At 37.9% G+C, this 20558-nt stretch overlaps 1 protein-coding gene across 3 annotated transcripts in view; it reads right to left on the minus strand.

Annotated features, from left to right (window-relative positions):
* The window catches only part of stard13b (StAR related lipid transfer domain containing 13b), a gene marked incomplete at its 5' end in the record, with an annotated part of 88341 nt that overhangs the window by 63511 nt on the left and 4272 nt on the right, over positions 1 to 20558 (minus strand). For 2 of the 3 annotated variants that reach the window (XM_081370309.1, XM_081370310.1), the window contains 3 exons: positions 6148 to 6285; positions 7132 to 7299; positions 18860 to 19917. In XM_081370309.1, the coding sequence (XP_081226435.1) occupies positions 6148 to 6285; positions 7132 to 7299; positions 18860 to 19783 (1230 nt within the window). Of the gene's footprint in view, positions 1 to 6147; positions 6286 to 6390; positions 6469 to 7131; positions 7300 to 18859; positions 19918 to 20558 lie in introns of those variants that run through there. The other variant, XM_081370311.1, reaches the window with a different exon arrangement.

A 20558-nucleotide genomic window follows, 5' to 3' on the forward strand; every position in this document is an offset into this window, starting at 1 on the left:
TACATGACATGTAATTAAGCGTCAAATGAATGATGACCAGCTTTAGGAAGAGCCTGCCTTACAAAAAAAGATCTGGATGCAAAAGGTACAACGCTGAAATATCCACACATCAATCATTCAACCTGACAGCAAAATGAACAAGAAATGCAAGGCCAAGACCTTCACATAACAAGAAAACAACACAATCAAATACAAGAAAACAGATCACAACGCGAATGAAAAGAACAATGAAGGAAGAAGGAAGTTGTTTTGACACGTGGTCTATATATTAATGAGCGCCTTCCTGGGATATACTATGTAATTTTCTTGGAACTGTAGGATTCCTGAGTGTGAATGATGAAGGATGTCAGGATTACAAGTATAATCATTTCTCAGTCAGAAATAATGGATGGATAGACAGATGTAAAATAATAATGCCTGAGGGGAAACTCAGGAAAAGTAACTGTGCAAGTTACACTGCATCGGCTTGGAATGAGATACAAGATCCCAAACACAGCAAAAAGAAAATAGACGCCATAATTTCCAGAGGCAAGGGTACCAATACATAAAGTTTGCACAAACATCATTTGGGCTGAATCTGAATTATGAGCTGTTGGGAGATTTTGGATCTCACTGAATAACAACCCCTGAAGTTCAATTCGTATTTTTGTATGTCTGGGATTCCCCTATAGTTCATTTTTAGTGGTTTTATTTGGCATGGATGACTAACGTCTATCATAATATTCATCGGACTGGAGATTCAAAATACATGTTTGATATTACACACATGTTCCATGTGGAGCTGATGCTGACCGGCCAAAACCGACTCATTTAAAGTCAACATGCAATGGCGCAACCCTTTTCAAAGATTGTCTCCATCTAAAATGGACTAATTCAGGAAAAGCGGTCAGTATATGATAGTTAATAAGATTAGTGACGTCAACCATCAGATGAAACCATGAAAAGGTGTTTTGGAGAAGATGAAAAAAAAAATACAGAAACAAACAAAAAATACACAACACCAAGAATCTGTATTAAGAAAGTAAATAAGATCAAAATTACCATTCTAAAATGCTTTGCAATGTGCACACAATATCCTTATTTATAAGTCATAAACCAAGTGGCACGTGGAAAACAAAGAGGCTAAGAACAATTTAGGGGTTTAAAATGACAGAGAATATAAGACAAAGAGAAAAATAAAAAATAGAAGGATAAGACAAAAAGTACGCGCTGTAAAGTACAAAAAAAGCCCTGACGGCATCCACTTCAAAGTGACCCCAGAGGGCTCGGGTGGGCCAGATGTGGTCCCGCGAGAAAAGCCTCATCCATCTTACATTCCATGAAACCCCCTGCAGCAGGACAACGTTTCTATATTTAGGTCTTCTCTTAAGCCTCGCTCAACCCGCTGGAATATGTTCCATCTAGTTCCTGCGTTATCCACCACGTTTCAGCTTTTTTTCCAATCAGGCCTGTTGTTTTTATACGTTTGTTGCTGTTCTGATGGACGGTCTGTTTGGGCTATCAGGCTGTGGACCATCCATCTTGCAAGCTGAGGTGGGCGGCTGAGTTGGTGGTATTTTTTTGAAGTTGACATCTAGAGAATGTCAAAGAAATGCGGCTAGCATGACACGGGGTCTTGGTTGTGTGTTATGACAGAAACTGCCTTGGTGAAATGCACAGCTAAGCAGCGGGAGAAAAGAAGGAGTATGTCACGGGTGATGTTGCGGGCAAGACTTATCTGAGGTTGCGTATGTGTTTAATTTGGAGTCTGCGCATGCTGTAAATGTGTACGCGGACAGTATATCGGCTTAATAAAGCCCATCTTTTGCACAAGCATGTGCCTGTTTTCTGCAAAGGAAACAAAAGAAGCAGGGTTGAGTTCTTGAGGAAATGAAAGATGACTTAAAAAGGAAGGATAATGTAGGATCAAACCTATTGCTGAATTAGTCCTGCTTTTAAAGGAAACACGGGGAGTTGAATAAGCACCTCATGTTGCTGCTTCTGAAAGTGCTGTATATGTTAAAACCCGCTTTGAGAGCTGTTCTGCTTCTAGGCTCTTTGCCAGAATGCCTCTCAAGGCTAGTGGTGGTGAAAGGTCTATGCATCATTGCAAAGATGTGTACGTGGGTAAATGTAAGTGCATTTCATGCACAGGTTCCACACACGTATAAGTCTGGCCAACAGGAAGTGCAACTAAAATCAAAACTACACCATCTGGTCCCAAAAGAATCTTTCTCTATTGATAGCCATTAAATGTTTTCATTATATGTTTTTTAAATATGAATAAATTAGATACCATTATAAATATACACACACACACAAACATATATATATATATATATATATATATATGTTTGTAATTACATATTACAACTAAACAATTGGAGTTGTAACCTCAATCTTCAATGACTGCCCGTTGAACCTTCAGAGGAATCACAGGTCATTGGATGGTGTTTACATAAAGCATTCTCTTTTCTGTCACAGGAAATGTGAACTAGCACACTGACGGCATACATGCTGCTATATTCACAAACCCTGATGAGCAAATGTTTTGGGAATCTTTATCTTTGAGAAGGATGTTATGATTGTTTTCAATGAGAGTATGTGAGGTCACATGTCTAAAGATATGTTGATAGAGTCAGTTTAAAATGGATTCCGACTCTATCAACATATCTAGTAACTAGTATATCATTTCTAGTTAAAGAAATAGCTCACCCTCATGTTGTTCCAAGCTAGGATATTCTGCTAAACTTCAACAGAACAAATAAAAAACAATTTTCATTTTGAGGTGAAATATACCTTGAAGTCAGACGTGGAAAAGTTCTCATAGTGAAAAAAATGTAACTCCCAGCTCATGCAGATTCACGAGGAATTAAAAGAGTCCAACAAAAGTGAGAGGAAAAGAAAAAGAGCAAAAGCTCACAGCATTGACCTCTCAACTCAGCCGTATTTTGACACTTTGCAGGGTCGCTCCTCACCCAACGTCCCAAACTGAGATTTAACCTCTGCTGGAGCAGAACAAATCCTGGCCTCCTGAGTTGCACTTGGCCCCGTAATCTATCTTCATCCTATTGAGCCGCTTGGCTCCCCTCTCCTGCCCCAACCAAGGACCCTGCAGGGAGTTAGAGAGCCGACGTGGACCCTCCACACAGATGGATGGAGAAGACTCAGCTTCCCATCTCTCACCACCACCTCCAAACTTTTACAACAATAGATCGAGGGTGAGGAATAGGTTAGAGGCAGTAGAGAAGCATTTTGCCAAAGCATTTGAGAGTTCACACATATGTTTATCAATTCTGAGCAAGTCTCCAACACATAATTAAGCAAATTAAGGGGATGAAAACAAATTTGGACCCCACTGACTTCCATTGTATGGACAAACAAATAAACAAACAAAAATATCTCAGAAGCAATAAAGTCAGAGTTTGGAAAGACATGAAGGTGAGTAATGATGACAGTTTTAATTTCGGGGTAAACTCTCACTTTAAAATGATGAAAAAAGTCTGTCAGCAAATTGCTTTTGTTCCATTTTTCGCTTTGGATAAAAGCATCTGCTAAATGCATAAATGTGAATGTAATGTAAAATATGGCTGAGCCTCCAGAGTGGGTTCTTTACAGTATGGAAGTTACATTAAAACAGGGGCTTACAACATCTTAAATAAACGCTGGTTCCAAGTTAACAAGCATTCTGAGACGTATGTTTTCTTTAAAAGATTTTATGATGGCGTCAACCGTATGGTGTGGTGTAGTAGTGACGTGATTGACTGAAACAACCTCTTTCACAGTGGTTGATGTTATTGCACTAATAAATAGATGGGCTACATTGGCCCGGATCCTTGTGAGTCATATTCATGACGTACAGCTTCCTCGTAACACTGACTATATCAACATAAACATTCTCTCAGTGTTGATTCATGAACAGTTTCAAAGTAGCTGATATGTCTTTCACCGGACAGGCTAGCTTTTCCCCTTCCAACAACTGGTGTTAAAAAAAATTCAAAAGCTGCCAACCAAACTTTAGCCAGAAATAATACAAGTCTGTGTTGATGTACGTCACAGTGAGCATGAGAGTAGAGAGAAGTTGGATGGAGACTTGGGCTGTTTGCCTTTCAGACCTGAATTTGAATTGAATTTAAATTTTAATAAAATGAAATAGAATTAAAACTGAAGATTGTTTGACAGGTACGTCCTTGCAAGAACAGAAAAAAAAAATCATGAAATCTTGAATAATATGATTAGTACATAATCAACTATTATTATTTATAATATTTGTTTTATATATATATATAAAGCTGTAAAGCACTTTGAGCACCCAGAAAAGCGCTATATAAATGTAACGAATTGTTATAATTATTATATTATTATTATTATATATTGTTAATCAAATTCCAACTCACAAATTATGGTAAAAGGTAGCCAACCCTGATAGCAATGGATATTAAAACTGTAGACCTTCAAGGCCGGTCAGCTGTGTGACTGCAGGACACCTTCTTCATGACTTGGTAAAGACAACAAGAGTTGAATGAGGATAACAGGCTTGGTGAGAATCACAAATTGTGTTAATGTTAGAAGACATTTGGTAAAATGCCAAGGGAGCTTTCAAAATGTGGATTTGTTATCTACATGAGGGTGGCCAACATTCATTCCACTGGACTGAAGGCCTCCACATGCCTCTGGAGCTTTTGACCTCCTAATCTTCTCCAAGAACCTCAAGACTTCATTTTGTCAGAGTGCACAAAGCCAAATCATTCTATTACCCCCTCCAATCCAATTACCCTCTTTAACTCTCTCTCTCCAGCGCTCTCACACACTCTAATAAACACGCTCACCTCCCAGATCCCCATGCCAGAGGCCTTTAGCGGGGTTCCCATGCACGGACCACAGAAAGTACCAGTGCTGTTTCAGCTATGCGGAGATTAAACAAACACATCTGGCCCAGTTCTCCAGCCGGACGGAAAAGGACCGAATTCCCACAGATATTGTGCTCATTTAAACCCACTGTTGCTCATCGGATATTGTTTTGGGAACAATGCAAGGGAGTGCGTGCCTTTGAAATGAAAAATATTCATGATGAGCTTAAAGGAAGAGCTGGCGATTGCTTGTTTTCTCTGTCTTCGCTATAGGCAAGGGTGGCTTGAGACAAAAGTCCACAAAGTCCACCATAAATTGCGGTCGATCTGAAGCTGGACTAAGACAGCTGTAAATCAGCTGCGGTGATCGTCCGTGAAGAGTCTTATTTTCCATCCTTTGCATGTCGGATTTGTTTCCAGAATGATAGAACATTCCTTTCAGTATCTTTCACACGAGCCCCAAACTCGTAAATTGCTCAGTTGTCAGATCTCTCTGTGCTTGCACTAAACAGCAGGACACGTACAGACCTCAGAAATTTCTGTTTGAGAAATGCCTTGTCCAGTTACAAATGTACAACTGGAAACAAACCCTTACCTTAACAACAGACGAGCTGCGTACTTTAAATATATTAAATGTAGCAAACATATTGGTCTTGACGAATCAAAACCGAAAAACACAAGGCACATTGCAATAACTATCAGAAATATCATCATTAAACGTGTTTAGGGGTTTTCAAATCACCGGTTAAGCTAAGCTACACTGGTTTGGAATCCAAACAAGATGTGATGGCCTTAAATGGCCCACTGAAAGACTTCCTTTGGTGTCGCTCTGAATTCATTAATTCAATTCTCCAGACTAAGGGGGAATCCTGTTTGGATTAGCGAGGGGAAAACCTATTTAATTCAGTTCCACTAATGCTGAAAATCCATTAGAAATGCAATCCTAGGCCATCAAACTTCAACCCCAGAAACTTCTTGGAATGAACATGTGCCCTGGTCACAGACACACAGTGTCTTTATTTAAAAAAAAAAAAAAAAAAAAAAAGACTTCATAGAGAAAAGCTAAGCAACTGATCACATGAAGCCAAATCAGATAATAGAAATATAAGATTCCTGAGTTCTAAATCAGTTCCATCAATATGACAACCACTAACCACAAACTTTTTTTTCTTTTAATGGTTTGCTCTGTTCTGCTAAATTAGATGCCAGTTGGCTTCAATATTTTGCTACATATAGACATTCAGATATTTTTAAGTGTAACTTTTTTTTTTTTTGAGTGCCTAAAAACTTTTTGAGTTGAGTAAGTTCAAATGCTCACCTCTGTCTTTTTACCATGTGATCTCCCCAGAGAGGAAGTGGCTCCCACAAGTCTCTCTTGGCAGTGCCGTTCCCTCATGTCGGATCTTCTGGCCATGTTGTTCCACTTGAGGGACTGGTTCACCCCCACAGCTCCGCTCTGCAATGACAGCACAACAACTTTTAGCATGGGATGGGACACACTTTGTCTGGAACGGATGATCTCTTGAGATGGATAGAGAAGCAGTCAGTATCCGAGACTTACACAGGCAGACACAAACTCAACAGAACATTTTAAAGAGCCCAAAAACTATAGAAAATGGAAGAACTTGAGATAACTTGTTGTTCCGGAACAGCATGCAAAGGGAAATCTTGTCTCTTGTTAAAAACCAGGAACGGTTGTTGTGAGAGCTCTGAAACCCATCATGTCATTCTGCTAACCACCCCTAATGGACATAGTGATATAAACAGAACAACAGACCCCAAGCACAAAACATCGTTGTCTTGAGGAACCAAAAGGCACTTTTGTCTTTCTGTGAACCCTTGCTACAGGGTAGTTATGTCGCAAGCTTGCATGAGTTTTTTTTTTTTTTACTTGCATTGAAAGTTCCCCATGGCAAGCTCCCAAGACAATGGACCTCTGTGTCAGCGTCACCAGTCTGGTCTACTCTCTGCCAGCTCGCAGAACATTCTATGTGACCCATGTCACAGGCAGACACCATGCACTGGCACATCAAGCAATATCAGACAACATACTCTTCTGACTGAATTCTTATCAGTTATCTACACACACAAGTATGAATCAATCAAATAATATCAAATAGAACAGAATCGAATCAAATCGAATAGAATAGAGATCACACTGATATTCAGATAAAATCCAGATGATGAAAAGACTCTGCCTGTTTAAAGGTGAAAGTGAAAACAAACATATTTACCAAGAAATACCGACTAATCAACAAACTATTATTACATTATATTTGATAAGAAAGAAAATAAGAGTGACCTGCTGGAATGCTCTGTCATTAGCGGTGTGTCTCCGGGCGGTGTTGGGTGTGTCGGAGGGGGAGGAGCCAGCACTGAGCGCTTCCTCTATATCCAGATTGAGCTGATCTAATCTCTGTATTAGCTGGGTCATAGATTCAGACCATGGAGACAGGACCTGGGGAGACTCCTGCATGTACACAGAAGAGACAGTGTGGGACATCACAGAAAAATAAGCACTGGAGATAAAACTGATTAGGCAGAGTCATTACATTAGACTCGGCCATTCAGTCAAGGGTCTGTTTTTCCTTGATGTACAGAGCCAAAAATAACCAACTTGATGAGCCAGCACAGATTTCAGAGGTTTCAAAGTCACACTGAACTATACTGTGGATGAAAACACAGAACCGGGCCAACAAGTGTTTTCCCAGAGAAAAATGTTACAGTTTTTCTCAGTCGCTTTGGTGCATTTCTCACATCACTATTTACATTTGCACAACAGTTAGTTCAACCTCCACAACATTTAGTCATTTGTGCACATCATAGTAGCAGTTTCTCATTCCTTCCAACAAATTGCAAATGCTTTTGGACATGCATCAATTGCTTTCATACAACTCTCTGCTGTTTTATAACATTATCATTTGCTTATGTCATGTCAGTCAAAATTAACTATACTTGTGAATGGTGAATAGTCATTCCATATAAAACTAATAGTCCTCATTTCGTTGCTTGAGTCATTACATACAAAAATGTTGAAGTAGTCGTCAAAATCTGTCAAGCAAATTTTACACATTTTTTTTTTATCTTTTTTTTCCTGAAAATGTCTCCTAAATTGAACAATTTCTCTCAGGTGAATCTCAGCTTTCACTGATGAGGAACGTCTGGATGTGCATGAATGATTACAGTACTATGTATGCTGTATGTTCAGTTCCAATATGTACTGCAATATTGTTTACAGTTGTGCACAGCTCTACCCAAAGGGAGTTTATGTTTGTTGTAAATAATGGTGTATTTTTTCTTTTGCACAATGCTGTGAACAAATTAGAATTGCAAAGAGCATATGCAGTAAAAATGTGAAACATACATATTCAGTGTCTTGTACTCAGTTACCTCACTAAATACAGTAATGAGTAACTTTACTGTATTTTTCAAATGGCTGTGCAAATAGTATATAGTGCTGTCTTGAGCATTTCCAGGTAGTGTCACCAAGATCTGACTTTTTTGCATTGGAAAACATTTACAGAGTAAACTGTCATAATGAAAACATGACAAAGCCATTTGACTATCTTGTTCATAAACAATGGTGTCAGGACTTTTCATTTTGATGACACTGACACTTTCATTGACATGAATACTTGCTTTTGAGGAATGAGCTATCCATTTTGAGCAAGTGACACGCTTTTGCAGGTTATCAACTAGGTTTTGCAGTTTGTACTAATTGTTTTGAAAACTGCATTATCTGTTGTGCAAATGTAAATAGTGATGTGAGAAATGCACCAAAGCGACTGAGAAAAACTGTAATGCTTAGACTTGATGGAGTTTTCAGTTGTTTTGTTTCAGTATCTTCTGTCTTGCGTGTTTCTCCTACGGAGACAAATAAGTCAGAAACAAATAAGACTACTGTTGAAATCCGGTAAGAGGACAGAACTAAAAAATTAAAATTCTGACTTGAATTTTGATGAGAAATGTTCGAGTCAATACTGAGATTTATTGAGATTTCAGTTTGAGAAATCGGATGGATGGATGGATGGATGGATGGATGGATGGATGGATGGATGGATGGATGGATGGATGGATGGATGGATGGATGGATGGATGGATGGATGGATGGATGGATGGATGGATGGATGGATGGATGGATGGATGGATGGATGGATGGATGGATGGATGGATGGATGGATGGATGGATGGATGGATGGATGGATGGATGGATGGATGGATGGATGGAACAAATTAAATGGACAGACAGACAGACAGACAGATAGATAGGTAGACAAACAGATAGATGGATGGATAGATAGATAGATAGATAGATAGATAGATAGATAGATAGATAGATAGATAGATAGATAGATAGATAGATAGATAGATAGATAGATAGATAGATAGATAGATAGATAGATAGATAGATAGATAGATAGATAGATAGATAGATAGATAGATAGATAGATAGATAGATAGATAGATAGATAGATTTAGAAGGTGTTGTGTCTGAGACATCAGTCTCCTTTGTGCTGTAAATAGCACTGAGGGCCAAATGTTCCACATTTGAACCAATACTAGCGAGCAACCCAGCTGCCATTGTTGTCCAAACATAGCTGTATGGTATTCCTCTCCTTTCTCTCCAGAGCTACTTTCACTACTCCCCAGTCACCCCTGCCAAAGAGTATAAATAGACTGTCCCATCCAGCTCAGACACAGCAGAGGGTTCCTGGGCTATAAATTACCCTCACCTACCTCACTCACCAAGCCGTAAATCAACAGGGTTGCCCCTTTACCAACAGGAAGTGGAGGGGCCAGAGGAGCAGGAAGAAGGCAAGGATGAACTGTGAGGAACATTTAACAGTAACGTCACAGCACGGGAGACACAGCAGGCGGAAACGCTCAAGTCTTTCTTGGGATCTGAAGCCCCAAGGCAGAGATTACAGCTCCCTCTCATCCACACACAATGATGCTATTGACGACTGTCGTGGCTTGTCTCAGGCAGCAGAAATACATGGTTTAGTTGAAAAGGGGGGCAGCATAAAAGGCACATAAAATCTCAAGGAATGTGGCCATGGTAAGACCCTTAACAAATTAGACTCAAGATGATGACATTCCTTCAGAGACCGGACAAAGAGACACAACAGAATCAGCCTTAGGACAGTTTTAAATAATGCACTACAGTTCAAAAATGTGGGGTCAGTACGTTTTTTTAATGTTTTTGAAAGAAGTCTCTTATGCTTTCCAAAGCTGCATTTATTAGTTACTTTTTTTAGGGAGTAACGCAATATTGTAACACATTACTTAGTAACACTGCTAATGAGAAGGCTGTCTTGTTCCCTCTTAAGACATTAGCGCCGCTCTGTCTTGCCCTTCTGCAGTGGACGATTAACCCTCTTGACTTTGACAAAAGACGATGCATTTGCTGCTTATAACGCTCAAATATGGCCCCAGATGAGTCCTGAGTGAAAACAATTAGTGTCTTCTCAAAAAATAAAGGAGGATGTTGTTCGACTAAACAAACAATGTCACTAAGACTTTAAAGCTAAGGTCTGATTTCTGAGTTTACGGCAACACTTTAAAATAAGTTTCAACTTACATTACCTCTCAGATTTTATGAAAGAAATGAATTATTTCACTCAGCAAGGATGCATTACATTGATCAAAAGTGGCAGTAAAGACATTTATAAGGTTACAAAAGATATTTCAAATCTAGTTTTGTCAAACTCAAGAGGGTAAATGTTGTTCTTTTGAACTGTCTATTCATCAAAGAATACTGAAAAAAAATGCATCATGGTTACCACAAAAACGTTAATCCATTAAAGGGATGGTTCGGAGTAATTTCAACCTAGGGCCCTTTGCACCATGACCTCGAGCCAAACATGATTTGGGAAAAGCCATTAAAAGTCCTGGCAGAAAGCGATGCATTTTTTATAATTTTTTCCGAAGTGTTGACAACTTAGTGTTAACTAATAATTGTTGTACTAATAACTGGTACTACCAACAAAATATTAGTGCATTCCTGGAACTGGGCGTAGTTACACTACATCCTTAAGCATCGCTTTCTGCCAGGACTTTTACGGGCTTTTCCCAAATCACAGAAGTGACCTCGACGTCCGGGTTAGCGGTAGCATAAGCCATCAGGCAAGTGTTATTTAAATAAACTCCTGATTTACTTAACTTTCCAATGTCTCGTTTTATGAGTACAGAACCTATTTGTACTACTGTAGAAGTTTGGTACCATTCCGGGTATTATTAGTGGGGTAATTTACGAGATGCAACCTTGGATCCATTAGCGCCTGCACTAAGCCATTCGGCTGATATCTCTAAATAAGCTCTAACTTTAATAATGTTCGACCAAGGGAAAAAAAGCTTCTGGGGGGGTGTTTGGCTCGAGGTCATGGTGCAAAGGACCCTAGGTTGAAATTACTCCGAACCATCCCTTTAAGTACCCTAAACTAACAATGAACAGCATTTTTACAGCAATGTTAATTAATAAAAAATACTAATGTTCATTCATGTGTGTTCATTATATTAACTAATGGGGAATGTATGCAACTTAAAACATCAAAATGCATTAGTATAATGCACAAATTCATATTAAAGGGTTAGTTCACCCAAAAATTAAAATTATGTCATTAATGACTCACCCTCATGTCGTTCCAAGCCCGTAAGACCTCCGTTCATCTTCGGAACACAGTTTAAGATATTTTAGTTTTGGCCGAGAGCTTTCTGTTCTTCTTTTGAAAGTCAATGTACGGCATAGTGTCCATGTCCAGAAAGGCAATACAGACATCATCAAAGTAGTCCATGTGACATCAGTGGCTCAGTCTTAAGTTTATCAAGCGACGAGAATACTTTTTGTGCGCAAAAAGTAAACAAAAATAACGACTTTATTCCACTATTCATTTCCTTCTCTCTGGGCCTCGAGTGAGTTCACGTAGTGTTTTTGCGTAGCGCGTCTGTGTTGTACGTCACACGCATCACACATGACCAGCGTCGGCCAATAGTGAGCCTACGTGTGACGTACAACACAGACGCGCTGCGCAAAAACACTACGTGAAATAGCTCGAGGCCCAGAGAGAAGGAAATTAATAGTGGAATAAAGTTGTTATTTTTGTTTACTTTTTGCGCACAAAAAGTATTCTCGTCGCTTTATAAACTTACAGTTTTTCTCAGTCGCTTTGGTGCATTTCTCATAACACTATTTACATTTGCACAACAGTTAATGCAGTTCTCAAAACAATTAGTACAAACTGCAAAACCTAGTTGATAACCTGCAAAAGCGTGTCACTTGCTCAAAATGGATAGCTCATTCCTCAAAAGCAAGTATTCATGTCAATGAAAGTGTCAGTGTCATCAAAATGAAAAGTCCTGACACCATTGTTTATGAACAAGATAGTCAAATGGCTTTGTCATGTTTTCATTATGACAGTTTACTCTGTGAATGTTTTCCAATGATAAAAGTCAGATCTTGGTGACACTACCTGAAAATGCTCAATACAGCACTAAATACTATTTGCACAGCCATTTGAAAAAATACAGTAAAATTACACATTACTGTATGTATGAGGTAACTGAGTACAAGACACTGAATATGTATGTTTCACATTTTTACTGCATATGCTCTTTGCAATTCTAATTTGTTCACAGCATTGTGCAAAAGAAAAAATACACCATTATTTTCAACAAACATAAACTCCCTTTGGGTAGAGCTGTGCACAACTGTACACAATATTGCAGTTGGCCTATATACTGTATTGGAACTGAACATACAACATACATAGGACTGTAATCATTCATGCACATCCAGACGTTCCTCTCTGTCTGGTCACATAATTTCATCTACATCCCAGCGAATATCATCTCTTGCTCAATTGCAAATTGTTCAATTTAGGAGACTTTTTCAGGATTTTTTTTTTATTTTTATTTTTTTAAATGACAGATTTTGACAACTAGTTCAATATTTTTGTATGTAATGACTCAAGCAATGAAATGAGGACTATTAGTTTTATATGGAATGACTATTCAGCATTCACAAGTATAGTTAATTTTGACTGACATGACATAAGCAAATGATAATGTTATAAAACAGCAGAGAGTTGTATGAAAGCAATTGATGCATGTCCAAAAGCATTTGCAATTTGTTGGAAGGAATGAGAAACTGCTACTAGGATGTGCACAAATGACTAAATGTTGTGGAGGTTGAACTAACTGTTGTGCAAATGTAAATAGTGATGTGAGAAATGCACCAAAGCGACTGAGAAAAACTGTAAGATTGAGCCACTGATGTCACATGGACTACTTTGATGATGTCTTTATTGCCTTTCTGGACCATTGACTTTCAATGGAGGAACAGAAAGCTCTCGGACTAAATCTAAAATATCTTAAACTGTGTTCCGAAGATGAACCGAGGTCTTACGGGCTTGGAACGACATGAGGGTGAGTCATTATTGACATAATTTTCATTTTTGGGTGAACTAACCCTTTAATCTAGTATAATAAATGCTGTAAAGGTACTATACATTGTTAGTTTGTGATACGTAATACATTAATGTCAACTAATAACAAATACTGTAAGTGTATAACAATAAAAAGTTTTAATAACAAATAGTGTTACCAACGTCCCCTTTTTTCTATAAAAAAAAAATAAATAAATTGATTGCCACAAAAAAACTGGGTATTGGTCTAGTGGCAGCCCTTGGAATGTGTTCCTTGCACAGAATTCGTGGTATTCAACAACCCGGCATCAGTTACAACACTCCTTTCCGCCCTGTCAGTCGTGAGAAAATACACTTGTCATGGCAACTAGGCCGGTATGAGTCAGTCCCACCAGATCAGCTCATCATTGTTATCTTCCACGGTGGACAGAATGGCCGAGGACCATAACTGCACCGCCGCAAATTGGCCACATTGTAAATCTCAGCACTGGCCCATTGACATGGAAATGAGGAGTCAAGTGCCCGGCTTTGGCATTGCTCTGGGCTTCCTGCCATGGCCATACCACCCACTGAGCGTGCCAGCCAGCTCCACCGAGAGAATGTAGCAATATGTCATCCTTAAAGGCCACCAGCCATAATCCGTTTGCTGAACTGCTTCAAATCCAGGTCAGATAAGTCTCTACAGAGGAAGAAATTCCTCATGCTTTTTTGTTACAGGAACCGTTCACTGTAACTCATTGTCATTTAACTCAGTGTCTGTCCTCACAAGGATATATGCACAGACGGCTAAAGACGCTGCAGTTTTCCACGATTACATTCCATAAGCACATGAAAAATCAACATAAACAGGTATAAATAACTCTTCCAGTGCTATTGGCCACACAATATGTGTAAAGGTTTGTAGAGAGCGCCTCCAAATGGTGAAGAGGCTAAATGCATCTTTACCTCAAGAGTTATGTGCTATATTCAAATTTAAACATTTTTATTTCTATATGGATTGTACCAAGGTATCTCATCTTTAGTTTTTGAAATACTTAAATATATATATATATATATATATATATATATATATATATATATATATATATATATATATATATATATATATATATATATATATATATATATATATATATATATATATATACATTTTTTACAAAAATTTTAAAACGTTTCTTTGATTGTTTCTGTTCATATCCACTGACAGCTCATTCTGGTATTTCTTGAGAAGGTGCAAATGAAGCAAGGTCGGCGCTCAGGTGAGGGGCACCGCATTCTTTCACACGTTCATCTTGAATCATGCATGAACAAAGAATGAGTAACAGGAGGGGAGAGTTGAGCATGTGCAGCACAGAGGGACACACCTGCTTTAGAAAAATCATTTAACCTCTGACAATTCTACTAACTACTGTAATTACACCATGGACACTGAGCAGTTACTGTAAGCCATCACAACCCCAGATGTAATTGGCCTGTCTTGGTTTGACATTTTTGTGCAGTACTAAAAATAAGTATTTTAGAAGTACTTTAGAAATATACTTTTTTTAAAAAATATAGTAATTTTTGTAATTAAATAATTTTAAACAAATTGAGAGTTTTACTGGCTCTTTGTTGTATTTGCTAAAGACATACATGTATATGTAAATGTAATTTCTTAATCTAATATTTAATTATTTTTTTAATATAAAATTATTTAAATTACATTTTATTCATAAAACTATTATTCACATTTACTTCTAAAGTAATACTTTTTAGTATATATAAAGAAAAGATACCCGTTTCTTCTTTCCCTGTATGGAAATTATTTTCAGAATAACACTAAACAGATTTATAAACAGCCTTTCAAGAACTGCTGCACAAAATGCCCTACCACAATCTAAACTGAAAGTCATCTTGAATGTAACAATATCTGTACGTAGCTGCAAAACCTAAAATTCACGCAGATTACAAAAATAAAAAACAATGAATAATAAAAAAGGCAGATGTCAGAATAAAATGATTATCTATATATATATATATATAAACAAACATTTATTTAAAAAAAATTGGATTCAGACATGATTCTGATTCTCCATAGCATTATGCAGGTTTCTGATGCAGGCTCCCCTTATATTTACTTTTATCTGATAAGGTCCAATGCTGATGTTCTCTTCTACAAAATTACACCTGCATTTCCCTCTGTGGTTGAGAACGAACAATAGCAAAAGATGTCAAACTGAATCTATACTGAACAACGTTGACTGAGTTTATATAGCGATAAGAACAGAGTAAGAGGGTGTGATCGGCTCAACTTTACACTTTGTTCTGGTTATCTCTGGTATGAATGGTATGGGACATTTTTACAGGAGCTCTTAACCAAGCATGGTAGGGAATATGCTGTGTTTTCATGTACAGTATGTCCATGTGACACCTCTTTAAAGAACAATAAACTTGGGATGGGGAGGTCAGGCAGGAGTTCAGGAGAAAGATGCAAATCATCCATGACTGGCTCCAACTAAATGGATCTGTAAGTAATAGAAGGCTAAGTTCACTGCTAAATAGACATTTGCACTGACAGGCGACAGGAAGGACATCAGACTTGGCATTCCATGAAAAAGAGGCTATGACAAATGCTCAGGAAAGCTTGGCCTTTATGGCATGAACGGTCTATCAGCATGACAATATGTGGTTGTTGAGCTGGTGGTTCATTCACAGCTCTAGTACACTGCAGGCCTCACACAGCGAATGTTTTAGCTAATACAAATAACCAGCCATTCCTGGTTAATTCTATATATTCAAGCATTCTATTTATTACTTTGTATACAAAAAAAGTGGTAAAAGATTCAAGATTTTCCTAAAGGATATAGCAGTGCTTTCTCAGTTCATTATGAAAAATAAATGCAAGAAAGTTTACCAAGTTTCGCAATTTTGTATGCAAATACTATGATGTCATCTCTTTCAGTTAAAATCTGAATTCTGCACATCCTAGCAATGTCTATGAGAGATGTTTAAAATGTATCTTAAAATTCTTAACTTTCTAAAGAAAAAAAATAATAAAGTTCACAAGACCCAAAAATAGCTAGCCAAAGTTTACACACTTTTTGACCAATGAATTTCCAGTACTTTTCCATGCAAAAGTACTCCAATACTTTTCTGGAAAATGAGTTTTAAAATAATTTAGTTTCAGACCAATTCCAAGTCTTTCAGACAGATCTGTGATCCTGTTTAACTGACTTAAAGGAGCTGTATGTAAGAAATCCATTTCAATTAATCATAAAATGGCCCTGATGTGTCACCAGACATTAAGAAATCATGTTCATTTCAAATACTTATATCACTGACAACAGTAGTATGGCTAGGATATTGTCATTTAAAAAGTGGACTTGCAGCCCTCAACTGATGTTGATGTTGTCATTTTGTGTTTTGGCCTGATGCGCCTCCCTCCACCTATCGACCAATCACGAAGTCAGTAGTGTTTCGGGATCCGGGTTGCCAGCTCTGTTACCTGTTAGGGTATACCTACCCTAACTCTAGTCGGATAAAAATGTCTAACGTTACTAAATCAAAAAGACCTCGTTATAATTCAGAAATTCGTCGTGACAAAGTCCGAAATAAAAACAGAATTTGTATTGGAGATGCTTTTGAAAGATGGAGACGGCTGAAAACGAAGAAGAATTTGAACACAGACGCGACGTTGCTAATTTTCTCCTGGACAGGTAAGATTCATCTATGCTTGGCTAACTTGTACTTGATGTCAATGGACATTTCATATATTCATGACAGTCGAACAAAGTTATGCATGTTCGTGCAAAGTAACGTAACATTAGCTCACATGGACGTATTAGCAATGCATATGGAGCCCGTTTCTCTGTCATTATGCGGAGACGCTGAGGAAAACAACAGAGACAGAAGCCTAACTTTACCTCAGAAAAAAAAAGATTCGTCATTCGTTCTTCACGTAAAGTATATCGTGGACTTAGTTACTAGGGTTGCCAACTGTCCCGAATTAGGTGGGACGTCCCGTATTTTGGGCCTAATATATTTGTCCCGTGCGTGACCTCCCATGTCCCGTTTTTTGACAAGCTGATCTAACCACTGACTGATACAATAGCAACAGCAGCAGTGCTGACCACGACACTTGAGAATGATCACCGACACCTGTCATCATCCAATCACAGTTTTTTTAATCACTGTTTTTAGACAAATCATTGTTTGATTTGCGAACATAATCCTTTGCTGTCTGGTTGCTTCCGCTTCAAGCCGGACTCGTCTCGCGCTAACGGTAATAACCTTTTACTGTCCACGTTTTGATTTCGGCAAAACAATTTTGGCGAATGCAAACAACGTGATTATTGTTCATGCCATGAGTCTAACATCCAGCCACGCAAGAAAACATGTAATCTACCTGAAGGAATAATATGCTCCAAAAACATTTCTGATTATTATTAATGTAAAAAAAAAAAGCCTTAGAAAGTAAATAGAAAGCTTTTGTAACATTATAAATGTTTTTACTGTCACTTTTGATTAATGTAATGCATCCTTGCTGAATAAAAGTAGGCAAATACTTTCTTTAAATTTTTTTTCCAAAAAAATAATCTCCCAAACTTTTGAACTGTAAGCCTATATAATGTTAAAAAGCTTTCTATTTTAGATAAATGCTGCTATTTTGAATGATGGTTTGTTTGTAATGTGAATTTTTTTATGTATGACTTTTTGTATTTTATGTATGAATTAAATACATAAATAGGTAAAGCAATACAAATGTGTTCATGTCTGATAACCTTTTAAACACATATTTAACTGCAGACACTGAAATGATGTACAGTTTTGAGTGTCCCTCATTTTCCTATAAATAACCACGATTGTCCTGTATTTTCCTTTTCTGAAGTTGGCAACCCTATAAGTTACACATGCTGCAAGTTGACCTGTATGAACATTGAAGCAGCCTACGTTTCTGCTGAATCCTGCAGCTTATCTGGCAACCTCGAGTCAGGGGGGAGGGGGAGGGGATACACCTCTCTACAGTATTTTTAAAGTGATTGCAGTACCAGTTTTGGCCACAATCCTACATACAGCTCCTTTAATGGAAATAATTGACTTGAAAAAACAATTTGTTAACGTCAAGTGAGACATCATCTATGGCTTGTGAGCAAGCAAGACCAAAATCTAGCCACTAAAATATCCAAATCCAAATGAGAAAAATCTATGTTTACCACAGAAATATCTATTAGCCTACTTTTTCATGACTTTTAAGATTGTATTAACTGCTATGACATTTACAGACCTGGCAATCACAAAAACTCCCTAATATTTTCAGATTTTCCATGACCAAGAAAAACCTGGATGACACCTAAAGCTGAAATGATCACCAAAAAATGTTGAATGTACTCACATACATTAAAACATGTAGCTTAAATTAATCCCAGAACTTTATAATTGAATGAAATAGTTTGAGAACAAACCTGAACCAAAACATTTGAGGAATATTAGTACAGTGCTGAACTGAGAGCAATATAAAATCTTTACAGACATTGAAAACCAATCCAGATATCCTGTTTAAAGACATTGCTAAGTTTGAACAAATCTCAAAAAGGCCTATAAAACATCAAACTATCACTGCATCCTCACCTCAGCACTGCTGCTCTCCTCTTCGGCCTCATAACTGCTGGTGCTGGTCGGTGGGAGGTTGGTGCTGGAACTTTCTTCTCCACTCGCTTGTCCACAGGTTCCTTTTCTCTTTTGCTTCTCCAATCCACCCCTATTTCGTCTGGAGCCGGGGAGAAACTCTTTGCACTCTGGGAACACCTCATCGCCACGGCCTTCATCTTCAGAAGAGGTCTCACAAGCATCTGAACTCTCATTGGCTCGGGCGTTCTGGATCAAACCCAAAAAGCTGTCATAATCTGCAAAGGTAATGGAGCTGGGCTTGTGTTTGATAATTCGGGGTAGATCGGCCCCCTTAGAGACTGGTAAAGGAGCAGAGTGTGGGTGCTCAAGGTGGGACGGTCCCAATGGAGAGGATGCAAAAGAGTGAGCGGGATCTGAAATGGACCTTACAGTCAAACAAGAGAAAGGATTAGTAGACGAGGTGTTTGATGGATCTACATCAAGGTTGTTGGTCACTGACCTATCCGAGGAAGTAAAAAAACAGCTGATCCCTGCTTCACTGTATAGTTGGAGGTCAGATTCATGAAAAATGCCATTCATATCATGTTTTGGGCTTGATATTGGAGCAGAATTGGCTTTATGTTTAATGCATTTCTTTGTCTTTTCTTTTGTGAGAAGATTCGAGATTCGAAGACAAGGTCCATCCTTGTTCATTAGCACTGGCACAATTTGATTGATCTTCTCTAATGAACTTTTGTTCTTCAACTCAAGTGGTGTTTGGTCATCTATAACAGATAATAGAGAATCTGAGTTATCTTTTAATGTCAGGTTTCCATCCACGGTCGAGTCTGCCATTGAAAGCTCTACTGAGAAAGTCATTTTGGGGGCCTCTTGCAACGCTGATGACCGCTGTCCTTCTAAAGTCATCATAGGTCGACTGTCCATATTTCAAGCTACAGTTTAGAGCTAGCCATAAGGAATATCCAAAAGTGCCTTTGTATAATGCCAGAAACTGCCATGCTCCACCATTTGGACTGAACTGGTTCCTCTTTACAAATTAGCACTTTGTGCAAATCATCCTGAAAAGAAAGAACATAAGTTGTAATGAGTTTGCTTTGAATGTCTGCATGATTTTTTATTTTATTTTTAAGCTAGGTACATTTACTTAACTGTGATTATTTAATTTAGCAGACTTAAAAAGATGCCTTTCCAAAGCAATCATGTTTAACTTTTCTGATGGAGTAGTTCTCAGTCCTGTTGATATATATTTTTTAAACCAAAGGTAGCATCTCCTTGCAGGTTTTAGGCATTTTTTAGCTGGTCAGTCTGGCTGAGACCAGTTAGACCATCATACAACAGAAATGCATCTTAGATGGGTTCAAGTTGCGTTTTCTTCTCATGAAAATTTAGGAAAATGCATTTCAGCATTGCACCTTATAATGGGACATTATGGAAAATCGGAAGTAGTCCAACAAAGACAAAAAATAGCATTTGATATAAATGTCTGAATTACTTTTTTTATGTTCTTTGTGGTAATCGTCAGTATACCAAATATGTACAGTTTCACCCAGAATATTGCTTTAAATGCGATAAGGATACATTGGAGCATTGCTTATGGGATTTTATGGAAATGCACATGTATTTCACAGATAATTATTCTAATCTTTATAGAAGGAGCTGGAAATAGCCTATACAGTACAATGAGGAGAAATGGGAGTAA

Source organism: Scardinius erythrophthalmus (genome assembly GCF_964197995.2).
Source record: "Scardinius erythrophthalmus genome assembly, chromosome: 7".
Lineage (NCBI taxonomy): Eukaryota > Metazoa > Chordata > Actinopteri > Cypriniformes > Leuciscidae > Scardinius > Scardinius erythrophthalmus.